Source organism: Lampris incognitus, chromosome 2, assembly GCF_029633865.1.
Source record: "Lampris incognitus isolate fLamInc1 chromosome 2, fLamInc1.hap2, whole genome shotgun sequence".
Taxonomy (NCBI): domain Eukaryota; kingdom Metazoa; phylum Chordata; class Actinopteri; order Lampriformes; family Lampridae; genus Lampris; species Lampris incognitus.
In genome coordinates this window covers 31,059,850-31,085,316 of record NC_079212.1, presented here as the reverse complement: position 1 = coordinate 31,085,316, position 25,467 = coordinate 31,059,850, and the positions used below count along the sequence as shown (strand labels likewise).

General features: G+C 41.0%; 1 protein-coding gene across 1 annotated transcript in view; it reads left to right on the top strand.

The window, feature by feature from the left end:
• LOC130108165 (probable G-protein coupled receptor 153) overlaps window positions 1-23,718 on the top strand; it is a 46,803-nt gene extending 23,085 nt beyond the window's left edge. The window contains exons 3-5 of the mRNA XM_056275018.1: window positions 16,383-16,572; window positions 20,392-20,576; window positions 22,815-23,718. Of these exons, the coding sequence (XP_056130993.1) occupies window positions 16,383-16,572; window positions 20,392-20,576; window positions 22,815-23,657 (1,218 nt within the window). The 3' untranslated portion in view covers window positions 23,658-23,718. The remainder of the gene's footprint in view (window positions 1-16,382; window positions 16,573-20,391; window positions 20,577-22,814) is intronic.
• The last annotated feature ends 1,749 nt before the right edge of the window (window positions 23,719-25,467 follow it).

Genomic DNA, 25,467 nt, shown 5'->3' with positions numbered 1-25,467 from the left:
CTCCTTGACAGGTGCCATTGTAATGAGATAATCAATGTAATTCAGTTGTCTGTCAGTGGTTTTAATGTTTCGGCTGATCGGTGTATAATGACTGTCCTGCACTGAAGTAATTTCATTTACAGGTGATGCAGTCTGTTATATGATTATGATTTTAGTCAGCAGTGTAAGACTACCCTGGTTGCCCTTCCCTCACCAGGCATTGTAGCTGCCTTTGTTTACTTTTATTACATAGCTGGACTTGGCAGTTCTACAGCACACGCGCGCACACACACACTCACACACACATATTCTTGTACTTCATGTGAGGACCCCTCATTGACTACATTCATTCCCGAACCCTTAACCATCAGAACTACATGCCTAACCTTAGCCCTTAACCTAATCCCAATTCTAACTTGAACACTAAACCCTAAAATAGACCCTTAAAGAAGTGAGGAGCAGCATCGCTTCTTTGCAAACATGCTCTCACTCTGGTTAAAAACTCAAAATGGTCCTCTCAAAACGCCCACACAGGCACACAAACATACCTGACCTACTTATTGTCTCAGATGAGCAGAAACATTTAAGTTCATCTAAATAATAAAGCAGCATCATAGGGGCCTCAGTGCAGAACAGTTATTTCCACCCTCCCATGCTATCCATGCGAATCAAGTACCCCCCCGCCTTTCCCGTCACCCCTCTCTGACTCAGGAGCCTAAGAGCACAGACTGAGCAACACTGGGGTCACTAAAAATGCTATGTTTGCATGCGCGTGTGTGTGTGTGCGCATGTTTGTGCCTCTGCTCCGGTGCCTTTCATTGCCTTTCATACACTACTTCTAAACAACGCATTGGGATCAGGAAATGTGTGTTTTTGTTTGTGTACATATTTTGTATTCTGTGTATAAGAGGACAGATTATTTAGCAATTTTTCATTACTGAGAACTATTGCAATGAGGGTTGGGGGGGAGGGCGTTGTTTGATTTTAACCCCAGGGGAACTTAATCATATAATTCTGTTACTTTTATGTCATTATCATAATCGTCTTAGCAGAAAAACACAGCCACACACAGCTGTATGATGGTGATTTTCTAGCCGTTCAAGCGTAAAGCATGATAAGATTTAAAAAAAAACATCTCATGGTAGAAAATTTTACTCTAAAATGTAGCAAAGTAATCTGCCAGATGAGTTCAAGTTTAAGTACTTACTTCCTACCCATTTCCTCTAGTTGTTTTGGCCGTAACACCTCCTGTCAAATCTTGACCTGATCTCACTGTAGACTCGGGTCTCACTGCACGAACGCCTGCACATCATAGGCATTGTTAAGAAACCAGATCGATGACAAGCGGTACATGTCAAACATGTTTGATCTTATTGGGGCTGCCCAGCTCAATCTGCAAATGAACGGAGTTGGTTAAAATTAAGAAACCGTTCAAACTACCCGATACATTTTGCTGACCTATGACCAAGCTTCTGATTGGGATTCTCGTTAATGGGAGGACAGGGGGAAGCAGTTTCACAGGGTCTAGAGTAATAAGGGGATGTTATAGCCATAAGCCATTGTCATATTGTGTGCTAAACTCGATGTGTTGGGATGGTAGTCCAAGTGTAGCATCTTGTTAGTAGGTCTATGACAAAATGTTCACAATATAGAACTGTACCATCAAGTAAAGAACAGCATTGTCATTTCTTTTGTATGTAGTCCAAGTATTCGCTTTGCTCACTTAAAGTGATAGTATAGAATCTTTTATGTATATTTCTATTGTAATTGGTTGATTTCATTTTCACGTTCATCTAACCTGTACCTCATACTGGACCGACAGCTCCTGCTTGCCAGCTACACCGGATTGTAAGTCAACATGGACAGTTGGATATTTCTCATTCAGTTAATCAAAGCACACCATGGTTCACCCAAAGCCAATATAATGCCACTGCAGGGTAGCACGGCAAATTTGGGTGGTTATTTCAAAATGTTAGTTGTTAATTTGCTAAATCGTTTGGAGTTTGCTCGACCTATGTTTTTTGCTGTGCGTGGTGGTGTGACACTTAGAGGACTGCTGCATGCCACAATTGTGTGCTCTCTGCATCTCTAAATGGAAAGCAATGAAAATTATCTGACCATGACACATTTTTATTTGGACGTCCTGAAAATACTCCTAGAGGTACACGGCATTTTTAAATTTCCATCCTTGATCAGTTTTCTGGAAAGTAGGATGTAAAGTGTTAACCTAAAACTGCCATTTTCTTGTTTACATTTCTCACAACACAGCCTACCAGTGAATAATGGCAAGTATCCCTCCGCTGCACACAGCAGATATCATAGGTTCAGAAAACACTATGTGATTTAGCAAAAGAAGAATTTTAACGTTTGCAGTAAGGACTCAAATTAACTGGTAGACTGCGCACCATTAGTTTGGCTTTGGGTGAACTATGAAGTGCTTTCTTGAACTGAGGGGAAATCATCCAAAAGGCCCTTTTAACTTGGTACTGCAATATAGCTGGCTAGCAGGAGCTCTCATCCATGTTGAAGCAGGTCTTTATTTAGGTTTTATGTAAACTTGAGTGCTTGTGTGAGGCACAAAGCTTGTTGTGTCTGTTACACCATAGTCACCTATTTTGTCTTCTTTAAAGGAAGCAGCCTAGGTCACTACTCTTGTAGAAGAAAAAAAGCTATAGTTATGTCTTAAGTTAAATAAAAAGGATATTTCACAAATATAATACAATTTTCAAAATTCAATTTGCAAAAAGCTGAGTATTTCATACAGCGGTTTGGGACACATCATTAACAGACTTAAATGAAATGCTAACTTATTCTTACACAGTTATTTTAGTGCTAGCAGGTAGAATGTCTTTAGTCATTTATTGTTGAGCGATGGTGATTGAAATGTAATGAAATTTAGGATTCTTATTATAGTGTATAACACACTACCTCAAAATGGCAATATAAATTTGCCTAACAAATATGCAGCTATTAATGGGGGGGGGGGATAAACCACTGAAAATCCAATAGTCATGCTACAAGAGACAAAGACTATAAAGTAAATAAGGTCAGAGACATTTCTCAAGTCCCCTAAGGAATATGATCATATTACTGTGACTCTTTTTCCTAAAGGTAAAGTTGTAATTGAAGATTGCATTTATCATAATTTTAGGTGGCTGTTTTGTTTAATCCTCTAATTCTTCTGACATTTTAGTGACAGTTTACGGTTCAGCTGCCTGACGGCAGGGTTCCCTTTTGCCTGAAAGTAATCGTACTCTGCCTGACCAGATGAGGTTTAGTCTGATATATCTGTCCTACTCAGGGCAACATTTTGATTGTGTTTGAAATCTCTCTTACCTTCCTCAGACTCGGATGACTCCCAGCTTCCCATTGTCAGTTTGTGTGCATTACCCAGCAGTACTTTCTTACAGAATTTACTGTGATCAATTATCAGTGGTTTTTACATTAACCAGTGGTTTGCACTGTGGTGTTGTGCACCTGATAAAAAAAAATTCACTATCGTCATGCTGAAAGCTTTGTCCTCCCAATCTCACAAAAGCGGGGCGTCACTCTTATACAACAATTTTTTTGTGGAAAGTGAAAGATCCTGCCCTTTCATTTCTACTGTCCTGGGGATGTAACGAAATCATACTTGCCCTTGTTATTTTTAGCTCTTTTGTCATCAGGCTATTTTGTTTTCCAATGGAGATTTCCCTTAGTTTTAGTGCTGTTCGAGCTGTCCAAGCTCAGTACTCGACTAACGGGTCAATTAGACAGTGATTGATTTTGCTTTGAATTGAAATAGTCACATTGTTATGCCCTATTGTCCCACACTGCAAAATGGCTTTAATGCCAAATGGTTAATCTGAGTGCACTGTTACCTAGAGACTCACTGAAATCTGTTATTCGTTATGTGTTGACGTCAGGGTAATTACTCAGCAGTGATGAGCTGGCTTGTCCTCAGGTACCACAGCTGCAGCAGGTGAGTCAGTTCAGCAAAGAAGTGAAGTTAAATGGCAGTATTTGGGTTGGTTGGCAAATGTGAAGCAATTGACCGAAGAGTGCCCTTGATAAATTGGGTGACAGGAAATGTAGCATGAATTGGAGAGAAAATGGCACCCTTCTATCAGAATAGTGCTTGTGGGATTTTGTGTGTGGGCTGGTGTTTTTGCAGAGCATGTATGTGTTGTTAGCCAAATATTTTAACTTATTGTGGTTTTTATATATATACGTATATCTATAGATAGATATGTGTATAACTTTGATAAAAGAAACACTCAATGGCACGGAAAGTGCTGAACAAATGAGCAAAATAATCCAATGAGTGTCATAAAGGAATCCACTGTCTCATAAAGAATTTACTTGATTTACTGGATTTTATTATTTATATATATATATATATATATATATATATATAGCAAGAATCTCAAACTGCATAAAAATAAACTTATCAAGGTATATTTTCTTGTTTTCAGTCTGATATTCTCATTTCGAGATATTGGTAGTAAAATTGTTTTAGTCCACAAGCAGATGTTATTGTTTGTTTCAAGAGAGTGTACTTGTTTCATAATAATAGGACTTGTTTTGAGACATTTACTCTAAAATAGAATATTCTAAATCAAATTCGACATTTAAAGATTTCATTTCCTGTGTAGTGAAACTTCTTATAACAAGTCTTATAATCAGGAAACAAGCACACTTTCTCGAAAAAAGCAAATGTCTGTTCATGGAATATTTTTCTAGAAATATCTTGAAATACACATGATGAGACTTAAAACAACATAAAATAACTTGATACGTTTGTATTTTAGGTCAGAATTTGAACAGTCCTATGTTACCGCGTATTCCTCCATAGACTGTCAAAGGAAGATGGAGGGGCATACTAAGTGAAAAGCAGAGAGAGAGAACGCAAAGGGCAACGCTGTATGATATGACAGTGTCAGTTATGATGAGAGTTGAAGCCGCTGCCTGTGTCTAGTTCTGCTAAGTCGATAAGAGAGCCCACATTCATCTTTGTAACCTACGGATTTTTTCCACTGGCTATGTACAATTTCACAGCCAGTGTAGAAATCCCTCCAATTTCCTTTTTCTATGTAGTGACCCTGAACGAAACCCCAGTATTACCATGCCTTATGAAATAGTGGATTGATATGTCATACTTGCAGAAATGGATTTCCACCTATGCCATGAGCTCAACCTGCATGCACTTAGCACATTCACTGACACAGCTGCAAAGATGCACCTGCATGTGCAAACACAGACAGGTGGACAGACACTTATAGTACAAACCCCAATTCCAATGAAGTTGGGACGTTGTGTAAAATGTAAATAAAAACAGAATACAATGATTTGCAAATCCTTTTCGACCTATATTCAGTTGAATACACTACAAAGACAAGATACTTAATGTTCAAACTGATAAACTTTATTGTTTTTTTGCAAATATTCACTCATTTTGAATTTGATGCCTGCAACACGTTCCAAAAAAGCTGGGACGGGGGCATGTTCACCACTGTGTTACATCACCTTTCTTTTTAACAACACTCAATAAGCGTTTGGGAACTGAGGACACTAACTGTTGAAGCTTTGTAGGTGGAATTCTTTCCCATTCTTGCTTGATGTACGACTTCAGTTGCTCAACAGTCCAGGGTCTCCGTTGTCGTATTTTGCGCTTCATGATGCGCCACATATATTCAATGGGAGACAGGTCTGGACTGCAGGCAGTCCAGTCTAGTACCCGCACTCTTTTACTACGAAGCCACGCTGGTGTAACACGTGCAGAATGTGGCTTGGCATTGTCTTGCTGAAATAAGCAGGGACGTCCCTGAAAAAGACATCGCTTGGATGGCAGCATATGTTGCTCCAAAACCTGTACGTACCTTTCAGCATTAATGGTGCCTTCACAGACGTGCAAGTTACCCATGCCATGGGCACTAACACACCCCCATACCATCACAGATGCTGGCTTTTGAACTTTGTGCTGATAACAATCTGGATGGTCCTTTTCCTCTTTAGGAGGACACGACGTCCATGATTTCCAAAAACAATTTGAAATGTGGACTCGTCAGACCACAGCACACTTTTCCACTTTGCGTCAGTCCATCTCAGATGAGCTCGGACCCAGAGAAGCCGGCAGCGTTTCTGGGTGTTGTTGATATATGGCTTTCGCTTTGCATGGTAGAGTTTTAACTTGCACTTGTAGATGTAGCGACAAACTGTGTTAACTGACAATGGTTTTCCGGAGTGTTGCTGAGCCCACGTGGTAATATCCTTTACAGAATGATGTTTGTTTTTAATGAAGTGCCGCCTGAGGGATCGAAGGTCACGGGCATTCAATGTTGGTTTTCGGCCTTGCCGCTTACATGCAGAGATTTCTCCGGATTCTCTGAATCTTTTGATGATATTATGGATTGTAGATGATGAAATCCCTAAATTCCTTGCAATTGTACGTTGAGAAACGTTGTTCTTAAACTGTTGGACTATTTGCTCACGCAGTTGTTAACAAAGTGGTGAACCTCGCCCCATCTTTGCTTGTGAATGACTGAGCCTTTCGGGGATGCTCCTTTTATACCCAATCATGACACTCACCTCTTTCCAATTAACCTGTTCACCTGTGGAATGTTCCAAACAGGTGTTTTTTGAGCATTCCTCAACTTTCCCAGTCTTTTGTTGCCCCTGTCCCAGCTTCTTTGGAACGTGTTGCAGGCATCAAATTCAAAATGAGTGAATATTTGCAAAAAACAATAAAGTTTATCAGTTTGAACGTTAAATATCTTGTCTTTGTAGTGTATTCAATTGACTATAGGTCGAAAAGGATTTGCAAATCATTGTATTCTGTTTTTATTCGCATTTTACACAATGTCCCAACTTCATTGGAATTGGGCTTTGTATATACACAAATTCACTTACACAAACATACATGGTGATGGATACATGCTCTCTCTCTCAATGGGAGGTATAGGCATTGAAGAAATAGTTCATATTTTATGAAGTATGAACTCTTTCTGTCCTTATATCCTTATTTTCTACTCAACGCTCATGTTGTAGTACATAGTTAGTTTTCATTTTCACAGTCATCCATCCATTTATTCATACTGGACAGGCAATACAATTAATGGAGGACAAAGCCACGATCTTCATCCAGTGCAGAAACACACTCGATGGTTCAGCATAAGTTAATGTGATGCTACAGCAGTCTATCACAGTGAATCTGAGGAATCATTTAAAAAAAAAATGTACAGTCCCCCTTTAATTGCATTGAACTCCAGATGGCAAACTGGATCTGTTCATCCAGTATGAATAAATTGATGGAAGACTGAAAATAAAACTTACCTATGTACTATATGGACAGCGAGTGCAAAATAGGAATAGGCTTCAAAAAATCTGAACTATTCCCTTAATTTCAGCACGATTAACCCCTGTACTATTGTTACAGAATATTATGTAAATATTTCCTGTTTACATGTATAGATGCCATTCGTTTACCCTGACCAACACCTTGCCCTCACCTTTAACATTTAAACAAACGAGCGACGCCAGCTCTCAGGCAAACACCTACTTTATGAATATCTTACAAGAGGACTGAAAACGCCTGAGTGTATTTAAATGTTCATTTAGTTCATTGTGATATATGATACGCTAGGGCACAGTATACGTGTAGTACATGTTTACTAAGAGCTAGGCAAGCATCTTATGAACATTAGCATGCTCACATTACCACTCTTCATGCAGAATACAGCAGTGAAATTGCCACAAAGCAAGACGTGGTTCTGTTACCCCACCATTTAGATGTGTGTACAACACCGAGGAAAGAAGACAAGCAATAACGGTTGTACAGAAGAAAGGAGATTATATTACTAGTACAGTGGCTGAAGTATTACAGTACTCCTGCACCTCCTTATGACCTTCTGTAATGAGCTATTTAAATGCATAGGCTGCTCCAACATACACACACGTGCACTTAGGCACCCGTTTTCATTTATATGGAGATTCACAGAGAAATACACAGGGCAAAAAAACAGTTATTATATGAATTGGATCTAAAATACATTTAAAATGGGTTCATCGGGGGCGTCCGGGTAGCGTAGCAGTCTATTCCGTTGCCTACCAACACGGGGCTCACCAGTTCGAATCCCTGTGTTACCTCCAGCTTGGTCGAGCGTTTGCACAGACACAACTGGCTGTGTCTGTGGGTGGGAAGCCGGATGTGGGTATGTGTCCTGGTCGCTGCACTAGCGTCTCCTCTGGTCAGTCGAGGCGCCTGTTCGGGGGGGGAGGGGGAACTGGGATGAACGGCGTGATCTTCCCACGTGCTATGTCTCCTAGCGAAACTCCTCACTGTCAGGTGAAAAGAAGCAGCTGGTGACTCCATGTGTTGGAGGAAGCATGTGGTAGTCTGTAGCCCTCCCCGGATTGGCAGAGGGGGTGGAGCAGCGACCGGGACGGCGGTATAATTGACAATTGGGGAGAAAAAGGGGGGGAAATCCTAAAAAAAATATTTTGAAGATGCTCTTATCTGTTTTGTTTTTTGTTTTTAAATATTGGTTGACAATATCATCTCAACATTTTTCATAGCAGAGAAATTCAGCTGATTGTTTATGTCATGAAACTGTCTTGTACTGTCTCATATAGAATTTACTTGACCCACTGGATTGTTTTGCTCCTTATTTGTTGAGCACTTTCCCTACCATTGAGTGTTTCTTTAAACAAATTTATATATATATATATATATATATATATATATAGTAGGTGGGCCAGCTCTACATGCAAAATGTAACTGCTTTAATGTTAGCACTACCCTTGTAATGACAGAAACACACAAAAGGAGTCAAACAGAATGTCATTAAATATTGTGGAGCTAAAAAATTTAAGGTTATATCAGGCATATGGTCCAAATATCATGAAGATGTAATAAACTACAAAAAGTTAATGAAATTGACACATCATTATCACAATATAATGCCGAAGTAGAAAGAATTGTCTTTTTTTTTGTGTGGATTTTTTCCCCCCCTTTTCTCCCCAATTGTACCCGACCAATTACCCCACACTTCCGAGCCGTCCCGGTCACTGCTCCACCCCCTCTGCCAATCCAGGGAGGGATACAGACTACCACATGTCTCCTGCGATACATGTGTGGAGTCACCAGCTGCTTCTTTTCACCTGACAGTGAGGAGTTTCACCAGGGGAATGTAGCACATGGGAGGGTCACGCTATTCCCCCCAGTTCCCCCTCCCCCCTAAACAGGCACCCCAACCGGCCAGAGGAGGCGGTAGTGCAGTGACCTGGACACATACCCACATCCGGCTTCCCACCAGCAGACACGGCCAATTGTGTCTGTAGAGACGCCTGACCAAGCCAGCGGTAACACAGGGATTCGAACCGAAGATTCCTGTGTTGCTAGGCAACAGAATAGACCGCTACGCTACCTGGATGCCCAGTTGCCTTTTTTTTTTTTTTTTAATCTGTATTTAGCTGTACAATTCTGCAGACTTAGGAGGAGGCAGTTGTCTTGATCCATTATCATAGGCGGATTTTTATATATACATATATATAGCGTTTTTTTTTCTGAAACCGTCAATGGTGTTGTAAGTGCTCAACTAATGAGGAGCAGAATATCAACACTGATACAGAGAAAAAAAGTTTTAATACCTTGCAGTACAGGCCTGTTTCGTGCGACGCGCACTCATCAGCTGTTAACGTGGTTAAACAAAGAATCATTAAAACTTTTTTTCCTTTATCTGTGTTAATATATATATATATATATATATATATATATATATATATATACATACAGTGCATCCGGAAAGTATTCACACCCCTTCACTTTCCCCACATTTTGTTATGTTACAGCCTTATTCCAAAATGGATTAAATTCCTTTTTTTTCCTCATCAATCTACATACAATATCCCATAATGACAAAGCAAAAAAGGTCTTGTAGAAATTTTTGTAAATTTATTAAAAATAAACTGAAATATTGCATGTACATACGTATTCACACCCTTTACTCAGTACTTGGTTGAGGCACCCTTGGCAGCGATTACAGGTTCAAGTCTTCTTGAGTATGAAGCTACAAGCTTGGCACACCTGTATTTGGGGTATTTCTCCCATTCTTCTCTGCAGATCCTCTCGAGCTCTGTAAGGTTAGATGGGGAGCGTCGCTGCACAGCTATTTTCAGGTCTTTCCAGAGATGTTCAATGGGGTTCAAGTCTGGGCTCTGGCTGGGCCACTCAAGGACATTCACAGACTTGTCCTGAAGCCACTCCTTCGTTGTCTTGGCTGTGTGCTTAGGGCCGTTGTCATGTTGAAAGGTAAACCTTCGCCCCAGTCTGAGGTCCTGAGCGCTCTGGAGCAGGTTTTCATCAAGGATCTCTCTGTACTTTGCTCCATTCCTGATTAGTCTCCCAGTTCCTGCTGCTGAAAAACATCCCCACAGCATGATGCTGCCACCACCATGCTTCACTGTAGGGATGGTATTACCAAGGTGATGAGAGGTGCCTGGTTTCCCCCAGACGTGCCATTTGGCATTCAGGCCAAAGAGTTCAATCTTGGTTTCATCAGACCAGAGAATCTTTTTTCTCATGGTCTGAGAGTCCTTTAGGTGCTTTCTGGCAAACTCCAAGTGGGCTGTCATGTGCCTTTTACTGAGCAGAGGCTTCTGTCTGGCCACTCTACCATAAAGGCCTGATTGGTGAAGTGCTGCAGAGATGGTTGTCCTTCTGGAAGGTTCTCCCATCTCCACAGAGGAATGCTGGAGCTCTGTCAGAGTGACCATCGGGTTCTTGGTCACCTCCCTGACCAAGGCCCTTCTCCCCCAATTGCTCAGTTTGGCTGGGCGGCCAGCTCTAGGAAGAGTCCTGGTGGATCCAAACTTCTTCCATTTAAGAGTGATGGAGATTACTGTGCTCTTCGGGACCTTCGAAGCTGTAGAAATTTTTTTGTACCCTTCCTCAGATCTGTGCCTCGTACAATCAAAGTCAAAACTTGGAGGTCCACAGACAATTCCTTTGACCTCATGGCTTGGTTTCTGCTCTGACATCCACTGTCAACGGTGGGACCTTATATAGACAGGTGTGTGCCTTTCCAAATCATGTCCAATCAATTGAATTTACTACAGGTGAACTCCAATCAAGATGTAGAAACATCTCAAGGATGATCAGTGGAAACAGGATGAACCTGAGCTCAATTTTGAGTGTCATAGCAAAGGGTGTGAATACTTATGTACATCCAATATTTCAGTTTTTTATTTTTAATAAGTTTGCAAAAATGTCTACAAAACCTTTTTCACTTTGTCATGATGTGGTATTGTGTGTAGATTGATGAGAAAAAAAAGGAATTTAATCCATTTTGTAATAAGGCTGTAACATAACAAAATGTGGGGAAAGTGAAGGGGTGTGAATACTTTCAGGATGCACTGTATATATGAAAGGGGTTGAGTGCAGCACACAAATATATTCATAACCTGCTTAAGAGAAACCCATACACCCTAGCTGAAGTACGCTTGTTTCTAAAGGGATATTTGGGTGTGTAAACACCCCTATCTTCTTGTTGATATGACAAGCAACTGACCCCTGGGGGAAATTTTGTCTCTTTTGTCTGCCCCCCTTCCTTAGGGAGGATCATCTGCAGAGAACAATGGTCCCCCCTGAGGAGCTGTTAGGGATTCAGTGTCTTGCAAAAGGAAGCTTATGTAAGGCATAAACTTGGAGTGAGGAGAGATCAAACTTTGGACCCCCTGGTTTTAGTAGGACCGGGTATTGGCAAGGACCTCACGATATGATATGTATCACAATATGATTTTATCATGATACATTCTCTGATACATTGCAATACACTACATAATTTGCTGAAAATTTAAATATAGAGCTGAAAATACAACTTGCTGTGTGTATATATATATATATATATATATATATATATATATATATATATATATATATATATATATATATATATATATATATATATTTTATCCCCCCCTTTTTTTTATCCCCAATTGTATTTGGCCAATTACCCTATTTTCGGAGCCATCCCGGTCGCTGCTCCACCCCCTCAGCCTACCCGGGAAGAGCTGCAGACTACAATATGCCTTCACTGATGCATGTGAAGTCTCCAGCCACTTCTTTTCACCTGACAATGAGCAGTTTCACCAGGGGGACATAGCGTGTGGGAGGATCACACTATACCCCCCAGTTCCCCCTCCCCCCTGAACAGGTGCCCCAACCGACCAGAGGAGGCACCTGTGAAGCGACCAGGACACATACCCACATACGGCTTCCCACCCGCAAACACGGCCAGTTGTCTGTAGGGATGCGGCCAGAGGTAACGTGGGGATTCAAACCGGCAAGCCCCATGTTGGTAGGCAACGGAATAGACTGCTACACTACCCGGACACCCTCATCACATTATATTCTGATAGCTCAGATGAGAAATTGAGTCAAAACTGTTTAATTCAAGATTTCCATTCCAATTTATTACAATGGTATTTGCATCGCACAGTGCACACTGTGTCACTGAACACACTGAACTGAAATGTAGATGCCATGTCATATGAAAATGAAGTGTGCATATTAAGTATTCTTGTCACAGAACACACTGAACTCAACTACAATGTAGATGCCATAACATCATAAAATAAAGTGCATGTTAAGTATTCTTATTGTGTCACTGAACACATTGAACTGAAATCTGTTTAAAACATGATTTATTTATTTTTTTACGTATCGATATGAGGGGCTGGAAAATCAATAAAGTATCATGAAAAACAATTGCAATACTGAGCTATATCAGTTTTTTTGCACAGCCTTAGGTTTTAGTGCAGTGTTTTTGACATCTAACATACACCAATTTCATTTGATTTACTTTGGATATTCTTTAAGGATGCTACCCAATATCAACTCTGCAAACACTTGATCCCAATCAGCTCCAAGGATATTTTTTGGTGCTGACTTTGCATTTCAAGCCAACTGTGGAGGGGGACAAGCTAAAGGTGAATTTCCCAATCAATAATCTATCACCAATACAATATGAGTGAGATAAGACGTATATAAAGGTATGATTTTCTGAAATATGTAAACATAACGAGTGCAATACCTCCAGTCTCTTTTTGATCAAGAGCCCTGTGATGATTTGCATAGCATGCTTTCCATTTGTCCTTGGCTGGTTTCATATTCCGTCAGTCCTCCAGATATGGACAGTCTGCAACACGTGAGGACTTATAAGCTTCATCAAGCCAATCACTTGATATTCGCTGTCGTGTGGTTGTCAGTGAAGATGATGGGGGTGGGCAGGTGATGACCCAGGATAATCAATTTAATTAATGCCATTGCCCAGTTGAAATTCTGTAATCTCACACATTAAGCCCTGTTGGACACTCGGCAGTATGAGGGATTATGAGAAGACACTGAACCAGCCCACTTCAGTGATCAGATAATGCACTCTGTTGCTTTTCTGAAGTAGATATCCCATGAAAGCCATGATGGTTCAAGGAGAAGGGGCCATGCCTTAATTTTACATTTGTGTATCAAAGGGATCTAAGTGATGGAGTTAATTTGATGGATTGAAGTAGATAATGAAGTTTGGATGGATGAATGAATAGGTTACGTCCCTGGCCCAAGGAGGCAATTTAAGTCTCTCAATCCAGCAATTTCCTTTTATCACGTAATCACAATTTGTCCACTTTAACAAAGAAATCTGGCTTATATTTGAAGTTATGGGCCCCTCACATCAATCACACAACCTGGTTTGGCCCTGATGTGAAGATGCAACCTTTTAAAACCTGCATTTATCCACATGATTTTGTGTTGAACAATTTGATTAATCCAGCATCTATTCTAGAGAACATGTCCTGTGTTGGACTGGAGGACCATGTTTTTGTTTTTGTTTTTTTTGTTTTTTTTTGGTTATGGTGTTTTCTGGAAAAGTCCTAAACATGTATTAATTAGTTGTGCAAGTACATGTAAGAAGCAAAAAGATAAAAGGCATCAGCCAATATAGACAAAATGCTGGCATAACTTGTCAGACTTTACTAGCATTTTAGTATTAAAACAACCCTAGGCGTCCAGGTAGTATAGGGGTCTATTCCGTTTTCTACCAACATGGGGATCACCGGTTTAAATCCCCGTGTTACCTCCGGCTTGGTCGGGTGTCCCTACAGACACAATTGGCTGTGTCTGCGGGTGGGAAGCCAGTTGTGGGTATGTGTCCTGGTTGCTGCACTAGTGCCTCCTCTGGTCAGTCGGGCCGCCTGTTCGGGGGGGGGGGGGGGGATTGCGTGATGCTCCCACGTGCTACGTCCCCCTGGCGAAACTCCTCACCGTCAGGTGAAAAGAAGTGGCTGGTGACTCGGCATGTGGTAGTCTGCAGCCCTCTCCCCAGATCAGCAGAGGGGGTGGAGCAGCGACCGGGAAGGCTCGAAAGAGTGGGGTAATTGGCCAAGTACAATTGGGGAGAAAAAATCCAAAAAAAAAACCCCATCATAATGACTCATAGGAAGATGCAAGCTTCACCATGTAGTCTTTTGGTCCAATAGAAAAGGGGTTCAAAGTTCATTGTAACTTAATTTCACATAGTCAAAATGAATACAGATCAAATAGAAAACCTGATCACATTGTGTAAAAATCAAAATCATCTGCTTTCCTTCTCCACTTACCTAAAAAAAAAAAATCCATCTCATATCACTTACATTGATCAAAACTTATATCATTTCTATCAACAGCATCTAACAACCAACTTTAAGTAACTACATTCATGTTCCACTTGTCAGCAATTCTCATTTGGAGCAAATGTTAATAAAATTAATTTTTAAAGTGCTTCTCTGGCCACTAGTCTGTCCCTTTTTACTATCATTCCTGCTGTCTGCAGGTTTGGCTCTTATAGAGTTACACCAAAGACCTTAGGGTTGGGTATTGTTTGGATTTTATATTTATTTCATCAATTTATTCTAATGCTGCTTATTAAACCTGGTCTCATCAAATCCCGGTACTGATTCTCAACATTATTTTTTTTTAAGAAAGCAAAATATCTTTTGGGGGGGGGAACTATTATCTCAATATAGTATTATTACCTAAAGGAGAGTCAACGGTTGAGAAGGAAAATGACCCCTTCCCGACAAATCTTGTCACCCCCCCTCCAGTGACACTCATTTACTTTCTTTTTCATTTGCCCACTCATTGCAGTGGTGAATGATGTTTTCCTACCAGGAGCTCTCTGTGGATGGCCTGCAGGAGGTGTCTGAACATGCTCTGCTTTCATGCCAGTACAAAGAACCAGCAAATGAACATGTGGTTGATATATTAATTAATTCAATCTGATTTCCAACAGGAAAGGATTAAAACTTTCTGAGTAGGTTGGATGAATGAAAATATTCAATCAACCTTCATTTGTCCGTGGAGGGTTTGCTGAGCTCACAAGTCTTATTTTTCAGCAGTGTCCTGCTTTACATTCATACAGTTACACACATCCACACCAGGGAGCTGCTTAGTGCTACCATAGTCTTGTGCTGCTGGTCACTGTGGGCCTCCTCCACAGGAACTGGGATGTAACTGGGATATGCTCAGAGACATCGCCACAGTGGTTAGTGAGGGAGGAGAGAGTGGTGTTCATTCACTTTCCCTACTGGGATCTTCCAGGTCCATCTGAGCATTGAAATAAAAACTTTGTTCTCTTGCCTCTTGGCATGTTTTTGCAATACCCCAGCTACCGGGGGACAAAGCAAAGCTCTGAATGTTGGCCGTATGAGTCAGAATTTTGCTGCTGGGAATTTTTAGTCAAGGAGGGACTCCTGCAAGGTGAACACGGTATCATTAACTAGTTTCTATGAATTTGCTCAAAAATGAATTGAAATTTGTTTTTGTTTTTTTTGTGCCGTTTTGCCAATGCCTCTTTTCATCTTGTCCACAGTTAATTTGTCTTAATTTGAATACTAACTAAGTAGTTGGTGATTTTGCTGATTCATTATTTCAGTCTTTACAAAATAATTGGATTTAAATGTCTTTCCACATTTGAGATGTTGAGCAAATTATAAATAATGCTGCAAGATTAATTGTTCCTGACTCTAAAGCAGAATCCGTCTCCGAAGGAAAAGCTGCTGTTGCGAGCAGTTCACACCTGTCTTCAAGCAGTCAACTTACTGCTGTGTTTCAGACTCCACAAGAGCATTTGTGTAATAATGTCTCCTCATGTCTGCTCTTGTGCCATCATCCAGTTCACCGTGTTTTAATTTACCATCCAGGAGTAAGCCATTGTTGTTTTTGTTAGCAGATTTTAATGAGCCAGGGGCTTTTACAAGTCTTCCCTTTGTGGTGGCTGATTGTCATGTCTTATTTATATATTTTTTGCCACTATGTACAGTAATTGAGAAAAGAGTTTGTTCGTTTGTTTGTGTGTTTTTGCAGTGTACATTGACCCCTCCCTCTCCCTTTCCAGGTGGTGAGCTTTGCAAGCCTCAAGTATGACCGCTCCTACAACTGGATGGTGTTGTGCGTGTTGTGGTGCTCCATCGCCCAGTCTATCCTGCTGCCCATGTTCCTTTGGGCGTGCGACCGCTACCGGGCAGACGTCCGCATGGTGTGGGAGAAGTGTGTAGCCATCATGTCAAATGACGACGTGGACGAAGGTAAGCTGCTCACCGGCGTCTCCCACTCCTTCCTGTCCCTTATCTCCCCTTTCCTCTCCACCCTCACCCACAGATGTGGAATAGAATACCTATAACCCTAATACAGTTCAGATTTGGATTACTGACTACAGCTGTCTTTCAGTGAGTTAGGTAACAGAAATTATGATGTTCTGCTTTGTTGGCAGTTTCAAAACATGCTCTGTTAAGTGACCAGACAAAGGTGAGAACGTTTACTGGAAAAGTAGTCGACTCATGTCCCTAAAATAGTTTACATTTCTTCTAGTTGTGTTTTCTGAATGCAGACTTGTAGAAATACAACATAACTCAGATACCCGGCTGTAAAAACTGAAATAACTGTGTGATTCTTTCAGTCCACAAAATCAGCCTGACGTTGAGTGTCGTCTGATCAGCTCCAGCAGTGTATTATGCTGTTAGATTAGATTGGTTAGATCCTGGCTCGCTGGACTTTAATCTGAGTTTGAGTTTCTCATTCTCACAAGTATTTGTTGGACTGTCTTAGGCCATTGGAATCACCTGAAATAACTTATAAAGTTTAAATGGTATTTTCTTTTAACCTCACCACCTTGAGAGTAACAATTTAGGGGGGGGCCGACTCAAATGGGCATAATTGCAGAGACGGGCAGAGGGGCAAGAGGTCAATATAAAACTAGCAAATGTGGGTAATTTGAGATTGCAATCTAATAAACGAGTGACTGTTTGAGAGAGATCTCCAACTCTGGTCTCTGAGAAGACATCATCTAAGCCGCTGTGATTCATGGCCATTTCAGTCTCGGGGGAGAATCCACTTCCATTTAATTTGTATATAACCAACCAAGCCATTGTTCATACAACTCAATGGGATGACCAGGCGTCCCACTTTACATTAGATTACAGGACATTTTGACCCATTGTCCTCTTTTTCACATACTGAGATGACGTACCGCATTATGAAGTAAATTTTTAAAAAAAAAGTATGTTTCTCCATTTAAACATGAAACGATCAGTTTTGAGTATTGTCCAGTAACAATCTCTGTCTTCCCCTACTTAGACGTCTTCACTCTCTCATATTGCAGTGTTTGATTAGTTGTAAATTAACATACTCTTCAGTCAAAAAATATCAACAAGGCACATAGTTAAAGCCCACCCTCATTATAAACCATTGGTCATGCCTCCAGCAATTTATTTAATTTTTTATTCAAGCACATTATATATTGTCATGCACCAATAGAGGGCAAGAGTCTAAGTACAGGCGGGATATAAATGTGTCGAAGTCTGATATGGATTATGTCAAAGTTCTATTGCTTTTTGTGTTGATATCCTTTAAAAAGTACAAATTATAAATCTGTCCCGCACTATCCTGCAAAATCTTGCTGTTTGTTCTGTGTGTGAATTGTTTGCATCTGGTCACCCTTGAGCTAAATTCACTGTAGTAGATTATAGAATCCAGGGCAGGTACTCAGGAAAGCAGAGCTCTGATCCTCCCCCTATAAAGTAGCGGATTTTTTTTTGTTTTTGTTTTAGTGCACAGGACATCAGCCAATAGATTAGTGTATTCTTAGATAATTATATGGGAGCAACACATTGCAATGCAGCATATAGGCCTAGCTCTTTAGCTAGGTTATCTAACTGCTATAGGTAGAGAACACTTTAGCAACAGAGCAAAATGGTGCCTTTTGCATGTCTAGAACAAGGAGATGGAAGTCTAAGTGAAATGAAACCACATAGGAATTGTTGTTGGCACAGAGATGTAACAGAATACTATAAATATTGAAATGTGACAGGCTTAGTTACATCAATTCTGAATAAACCCTGGCTGGCCCTTTTTGAGACCACAGTGAAGTCGAGGCTAAAACAGCTTGTGAAGATTCTCCAGGGACAGAGTTGGCTAACCCTCGTAAGGAAAGGAGTTAAGGTTTTGGGATGTTTGTTATTACATGTTTCCTCTTGGGAAATCAGGTCCTTTAGCTTGCTTTCCATGGTCATATAGTATTTATACTGCATTTTGCCATAAGCTGAGGTTTTCGATAAGTGGTCAAATGTTATCATGTGACTTATCATGTGACCTTTTTTAGGAGACGAAACATTAGTGACAAGTGTCTGTCAATCACAGGTTTAGGTACAAGTATTAGCTGATAATTTATCATGTATTTGTCAGTGTTGTGCACTTTGCAAAATGCCTTGCTTTGCCATGTTATCAGAATAACACCATGACAAAAAAGAAAAAGAACTGTGCAGGGTTTCACTGGAAAAGGACAGGCTTCCCCTGAAGCCTTCCATTTTTTCTTTTTTCCTTTCTTCTTTTTTTTTTTTTTTTTGTTATTACTTTTTTCACTTCAATGCATTCAAACTGGGCAATCTCTGTAGAATGCCCCAGCATGAGAGGATGATAAACTATAAGGAGAAGACTTGTAAGGACCCAGGGTGAAACTGGAAAAATTGCGCTGAAGCTGGAAAGCACGCTCAACTCATTACAATGGTCATATTTCCCTCTAGTCACAAAAGAATATAACCCTAGTTTTTATGGTTGCATGACTTAAATGATTTCAAAGCACTATTCTGTTTTTTTCTGACTTTGTGATTTTTTTTATTTTTTTACCCACCTCTGTTAAAGTCAGCAATGGAGTTGCTTGACAAGCAGTAAAATCTATTTTATCTCAGAATTCATATCCAGTTATATGTAGTGAATATTTGATTAAAATTTTCTAGAAAATGTTGCAGAACCTTTTTTTCCCATCAAAATCAGGGATCATTCCAAATAGGGTCCCAAAATTAACAAACAAATCACAGACACTTCCAAAAATTTTGGTCCTAAAATTAGGTCACATGATAATAATAGAGCACCATGAATGAGTTCATTTGGACCTAAATGCAATTGCTATACAGATTAGAATATTTATATGTATATATTAAAACAAGTACCAAAATATTAACATTTCATGCTAAACCAATAATCCTGTAATACAACTGCATTCTCTATTCTAATGCTTCTGTTTAAACTCAACCCGATACCCCACCCCTCCTGTTTCCAACCCCCCCACCCACCTTTTTGATCCCCTTCCTCCTTGACACCCCCCCCCCCCGCTAACTGCTCATGTCTAGCAGGAGACATAAAACACGGCGTAGGGCAGTCGACATCTCTGTGATAATTAACGCTTCCAGTTCTCTGCTTCTTTCCAGAGGGCTTGCCATGTATAAACCAGCACAGTTGTATGTATATGGGTTGTTTTCCTGTTTTTCTTCTTTCTTTTTTTTTCAAAAGCTACTGACTTGCATGCCAAAGCTTCCTGTGCAAATAGCTATTGTCATCCTCCATCCCTTTTGGCCAACATTTGCCGGAAGATCAGCATTTTACACCTGCCCTTTGACCTCCCAATGGACATCAGTGCAAAAAAGAAAAAAAAAGTTGGAATCTCAATTTGGCCGACATTTTTTTGTAAATTAACACCACTTGACATTATTGGTATGATTTGGTGTATAAGGCTCTCCGTTAAATCCTGTGATTTTTTTTTTTTTTGTGTGGAAGTTTCTTGATGTAATTTTTTTTTTGCCGGGGTCCTTGAAATTGGAACCAACCGTTATTTTTTTTCTATTTCCTTTATTAAAATATTTAAATTCCTGATCATTAGCATTTTTTTTTATTTTTAAAAAAAGATTCCTAAATAACCCCCAAATTCTGAGCAGACCTGTAGGAAAAGTTGAGAACCCCAGAGAACGATTCAACTTGTCTTCTCTTATCTTTTCGTCTGTCTGTCTGTCTGTCTTGTGTTATGAGTCCGTTGCTCTCTAATCCTGACGCGTGTGCTTTTCTGCACTTTGCAGAAAACAGCCAAGATGGAGGAATTCATGCCGACTTAATATATGACAGACCATATGACTATAGCTCCGTGCCTGAAATCATGACGGTAGACCGTATTGCCAAGTACGAATTCTCAACCTTAGAAAGGGGGGTTCCGCAAGGGTATCCATTGAGGGAACTACAGGAAGATAAAATGCAGTATTTGCAGGTATATTTCTATTGATTTTCTTCATTTCTTTTACTTGATCAATTGAGCTATTTTATCAGTGACACTTAACTGCTAATGTGCATGGTGAAAAAGGCCCCTTTGGCCCTAAAACTGCATCTGGTTTTGTTTGATCTTTCTGGAATCATTTGACATTTTGTGATATGTTCTGTTTCCCCAGATATGACACTGATATATATTTTTTTTGCCTTTTTACGTGAGTCAAAATATACTCTGGCTGACTGTCTGGCAAATATGACCATCAGTTCTTCCACCAACACATTCAATGTGCTTTCTCAATCAGTCAATATTTGCTGGCCACGGACCTATAACCTTTTAACTACTACTGTTTATTTTTGAAAGGGGGTAAGAGATGAGTAAGTGACTTACCTTCTATATTTCAGAAAACATTTGACCTCTCAGGGAAACCAATGTAAATTAATGTCTGCTCACGCTCTGATCCAAAGCATTGGGTCCATTGGTTCCACCTTCCAAGCCAGTCAGTTGCAGAGCTGTGAAATGCTTCTCTTTAGCCTGCATTCTAACTCCAACATGCAGCCTTCAGGGTTGATTCAACCAGCACCTATTTCCTGTTTTGCTTTAAACACAGGATGCCTCCCTTTTCCACTAAGTAAAACAAAATTGCACCAAAGTTTTTGGCTTAAAACATACTAATGTGCTATTTAGCCACTATTGGGGGAAATTCCTTGCTGCACTTGCCCTGGAAGACTGGATGTGGAGCACTAACTTTAAAATTCACTTGGTCCTGACCCACACGACCATATCCTGCCCTCACCTCCTGCAAGACATCTTATCACTGTGTCATCTTTGTCACTGACAACCTAACAAGGGCTTCAGTTTCTCAGTACAAGCCCGAACGCTCGGCACTTAATAGGATGATTAGCATCTAGAGAATTTGCTGAAACGATTTCATTGTAATTAACGTAATATAAAACTCCAGTGAAAACACGGTTGTACATCATTGTGCAATCACTCGCTGGCATTTCAGATAAAAGAGGAATCCTGCCTCTGTGTTGTACCTCAAGTTGCTGAACTTTTCACAAACCCTGAAACAGAGATGTATGCAGTAGCTTTCCCCTCATCACATCCAAATATTACCCCATTCACTGTGGCTTGTCTTCCATTTAACCCTCCATGACAGTTTTCTAACATTATTCGAGAGGATATCTTTGGTTATTCTTTATGATATAACTATAATTTTACATAGGAATGCTAAGGTTTTATCTTCATTGAAGGAAGGTAATCTGATTCAAGATACAGTCACATACTTTTATATCAGTTGAGAGAGTTGGGGCGCCAGTTTAATCAATTACAAACAACAACCTTTCCTGTAGTCACCAATGTGTAGCACCTCCATTTAAGAATTGCCATGGCACTTCTCAAGTGGCTTCATTGCAGCATAAGGCCCATTATCATTTGACATGGTGTGTTGTTTGTTGCCTCTCTCTCCCATTCTTGCCTCGTTTGTCTCGCATCTCCAGTCATTCTAAAGCTTTTGCTGCCATCTGCTGCTAAGACCCTCTTCCCACAATGCTACTGTATAGTCTGCTGTCTCAACTCTCTGCATTTACCAAAAGCAGCCACAGGGGGGAAGTCTGATATCAGTCTTGTGCTACTTGACACCACCTTGACAAACCCTGTTTCTCTTGCATAGTTCTCAGAACAATGTGGAATGTGAGTATATCTGTTTGGGCCATATGAACCTAAGCAAACAGCATTCAGCTCTCACTGATGGAGCTGGATACTGTTCACATGTAGCCCGATAGCTTTATGATATTGCGTCACAAGTTCATAGAACCAAGGAAATAGTGAAAAAAATAAATATTTGTTTGTAGATTAGGACTCAGTTCACCACACCCACATCTAGTATCAAATGTTATTGTGTTACATGTAAGATTTTTCAAGTGTGCTTAATAATTGTAATAGATACATACAGGAAATGCAAATGCAACTCATTTGGGTACATCCTTCTTACTGCTAAAATTATGATGTACTACTGCCCTCAATTGGGTATTATGTAACAATTCAGACATCTTAATGTCCTATTGTCAGGATTGATTTATACATTTGTGTAAGAAAATATCACCTAAGGCGACTTTCAACAATGAAGACTATTCTTTAGTTATCGCTGACACCTGAGTTAGTGAATGAGTGAATATTACCACATGAGACTGAATGTAGCGTGTAGACTGAAGGGCTGGGTCTGTGTGTTGCGTCCAGGTGCCCCCTACAAGAAGATACTCCCACGACGAAACCGACATGTGGACCAGCGACCAGATCCCCTCCTACCTTCACCGCTGGGGCTCCACCGAGGACATGATTGCGACGGCCCACTACAGTTCCAGCTTGCCACACCACGAGAGGCGCAGGAGCAGCCTGGTCTCCTACCACGAGGAGAGCCACCGCCATCACCACCCGCACCGCAAGCGCCGGCGCTCTGAGGATAGTGTGCACTCCCTCAGGCATCTGCCGCGTGTGGTCTGTGGTGGGGAGCGCTATGAGGACGATCTGCGTTGCTTCAGCCGCGATGAGGTCATCAACTTTATAGATGAGACACCACTGCCTAGCCCCAGGAAAAGCCCACACCGTTCCTCCGCAGTCTCGCTCCTCCCTGGTGTTTATGACCGGCACGCGGTGCTCCTCCCGCATTTCCCGCTCACGGACTTCGAACGCGAGCCACAAGCCTTGAGGCGGCTCACTGAACATAAGAGGAGCGGGAGCCGGGGCAGCTCGCCTGACACCTCGCCCAAACTGCACAGGTCCCCCCGCAAGGAGAGCCCCGGGGCCTGCGGCAGTGGTAAAGGCTGTCGTGAGCACCTGCGGGAGGGGAAACAGCAGGGCAGACTGGCCTCGCCCAGACACAGCCAGCAGGCGGGGGGTAACTCTGTTCAGCGGCCCACTAGGACAGGCCTGGGGACTGGGGCAGGTGCAGACAGTGGGTCCCAGAAGCACCTGAACAAGGCTGAGAGTAAAGGAAGCACAAACAGTTTTGTAAGCACACCCTCGGTCTCGTCCTCGGGATACATCACCTTTCACTCTGACTCTGTTGGCTCAACCACCTGAAAAATTACGTTATCATCTGTTTATGTACACGCTATTACTTATCATGAGGAAACGTCATTAGAATATTTAGGCTTGTGGGAAACTGACATGTTGGTTTGGCCTGTTTAAGTGGGCCACTTTATCTAATTTACTACATACCACTGAAATCCCAAAGTTACCAGTAAAGTCAACAGTCTACAGTTATAAATGGCTTTGAGAGCTTGTTACACATTCCTGGGGGGACCTACTGTCTATTTAATCAAGCAGGCTGATGAAACAGGGAGTCACCAAGCATCATCCACTGAGATGCTGCTTTTTTCCAGTACTGACACAAATAACCAGTTTTGAATCAAGAAAACTTACCTACACTTTTTTTATTGCTGTTTGGTGTTATTTCCAGTGAGATGGGATGAGGGAATCCGGGGAGAGCATTGTAAGGGGAGGGGGGTGGTATACTTTTGCACTTGCCAGTTTAAAAAGATTCATATTGTGAAAGTTGTGTTTTTCTCTAATGGGTGTGTTTTATGTTGTATCCGCACATTTGTTTTTAAACCAATCTCTAGCCACCTGATATGAAAACTGCCCATTTTCTTGGTTTCCTTTAGGATATGACTCTTTGGGAGAATAAATGTTTGAGTTTCATCAAGATGAAACACCACAATGAACACCTGAAACGGTCTGAAACACATTGGGTTTTAAAATCCCATATGAAAGTGAAGGATGTTTATTGCTAATTTACCTTGATATTATTTGAAGACCCTTAAAGTAACAATCCTGTAGATTTATACGCAAACAAATGTCCTCCGTGACGTTTTCTATCACTGATGTTGGACATCCAAATCAACTTTAACACTTAACAGGTCCTCATTTTAAGCATTGGCATTGGGTCAGACTTTCCCGGGACAAATGACATGGCACATCAAGTGTTAGTCTTCAGCGAGGTGGCCAAATGAGGAATAATGAGGCAGGTGATCGAGTTAATGTGGCTAGCATTTATGACCGAACACCCCTCTTAAAAACCTGTACCAATAAATGCCATGACATCGATAGCTAACTCAGGATTGGTATTGTTCAAACACTGCTGCCATTATCACACATCACAATAAAACGTCAGCAAGCCAGAAGTTAAGATCTTCAGGACTGTTACTCTACGGTTTCATAAGCAGGTCGGCATGTTTTATCCATGAAAGTGAACAGTTGGACTTGGTTTGGCTGGATTTATTTTGTTTAGCAAGGCTTGAGGCCAGAATGTTTCCTCCCAATTCCCTTTTGGTATTTGTGTGAACACGTGTGCAAGTCATCAGCAACCACTGATGTGGGGAACCACACACACACACACACACACACACAATTACACTAATGAATTGGTGCACACAAGTCAGTACAGCTCCAGTGTTTTCCACGTGGCACCTTTCCATCAGCAGTTAGAAGTCCACATCACCTCTGATTTATTAGACAAGACACTCAGATGAGACACATTTTATTTCATTTCAAACCCTGAAGGTGTTGGCTGCAAGACTGCAAAGCGAGCTCAGCCACATGGCTAGCTCCTCTGCAGCGCTGATGAAATGCTGGTTACCATAAAGCCCTGTTTTATTCTGACGGCCTTGAGATCTAAAAAAAGAAGCATTGTAACACATAAGCACAATGTAGTGAGGGGTTTTTGCTGTGGTTAGTTGTGGCCCAGGAGTAACTCTCATCTCTCACATGTCTTATCCATTACCCCGATGCAGACTGTTTAGATTCTTAACAGACCGGCTTATATTTGTTTGGTTTAAGAGTTCGATGGAGTTTTTCAGTGTTGTTGTCGGGGTGATTTAGCATGACCCAA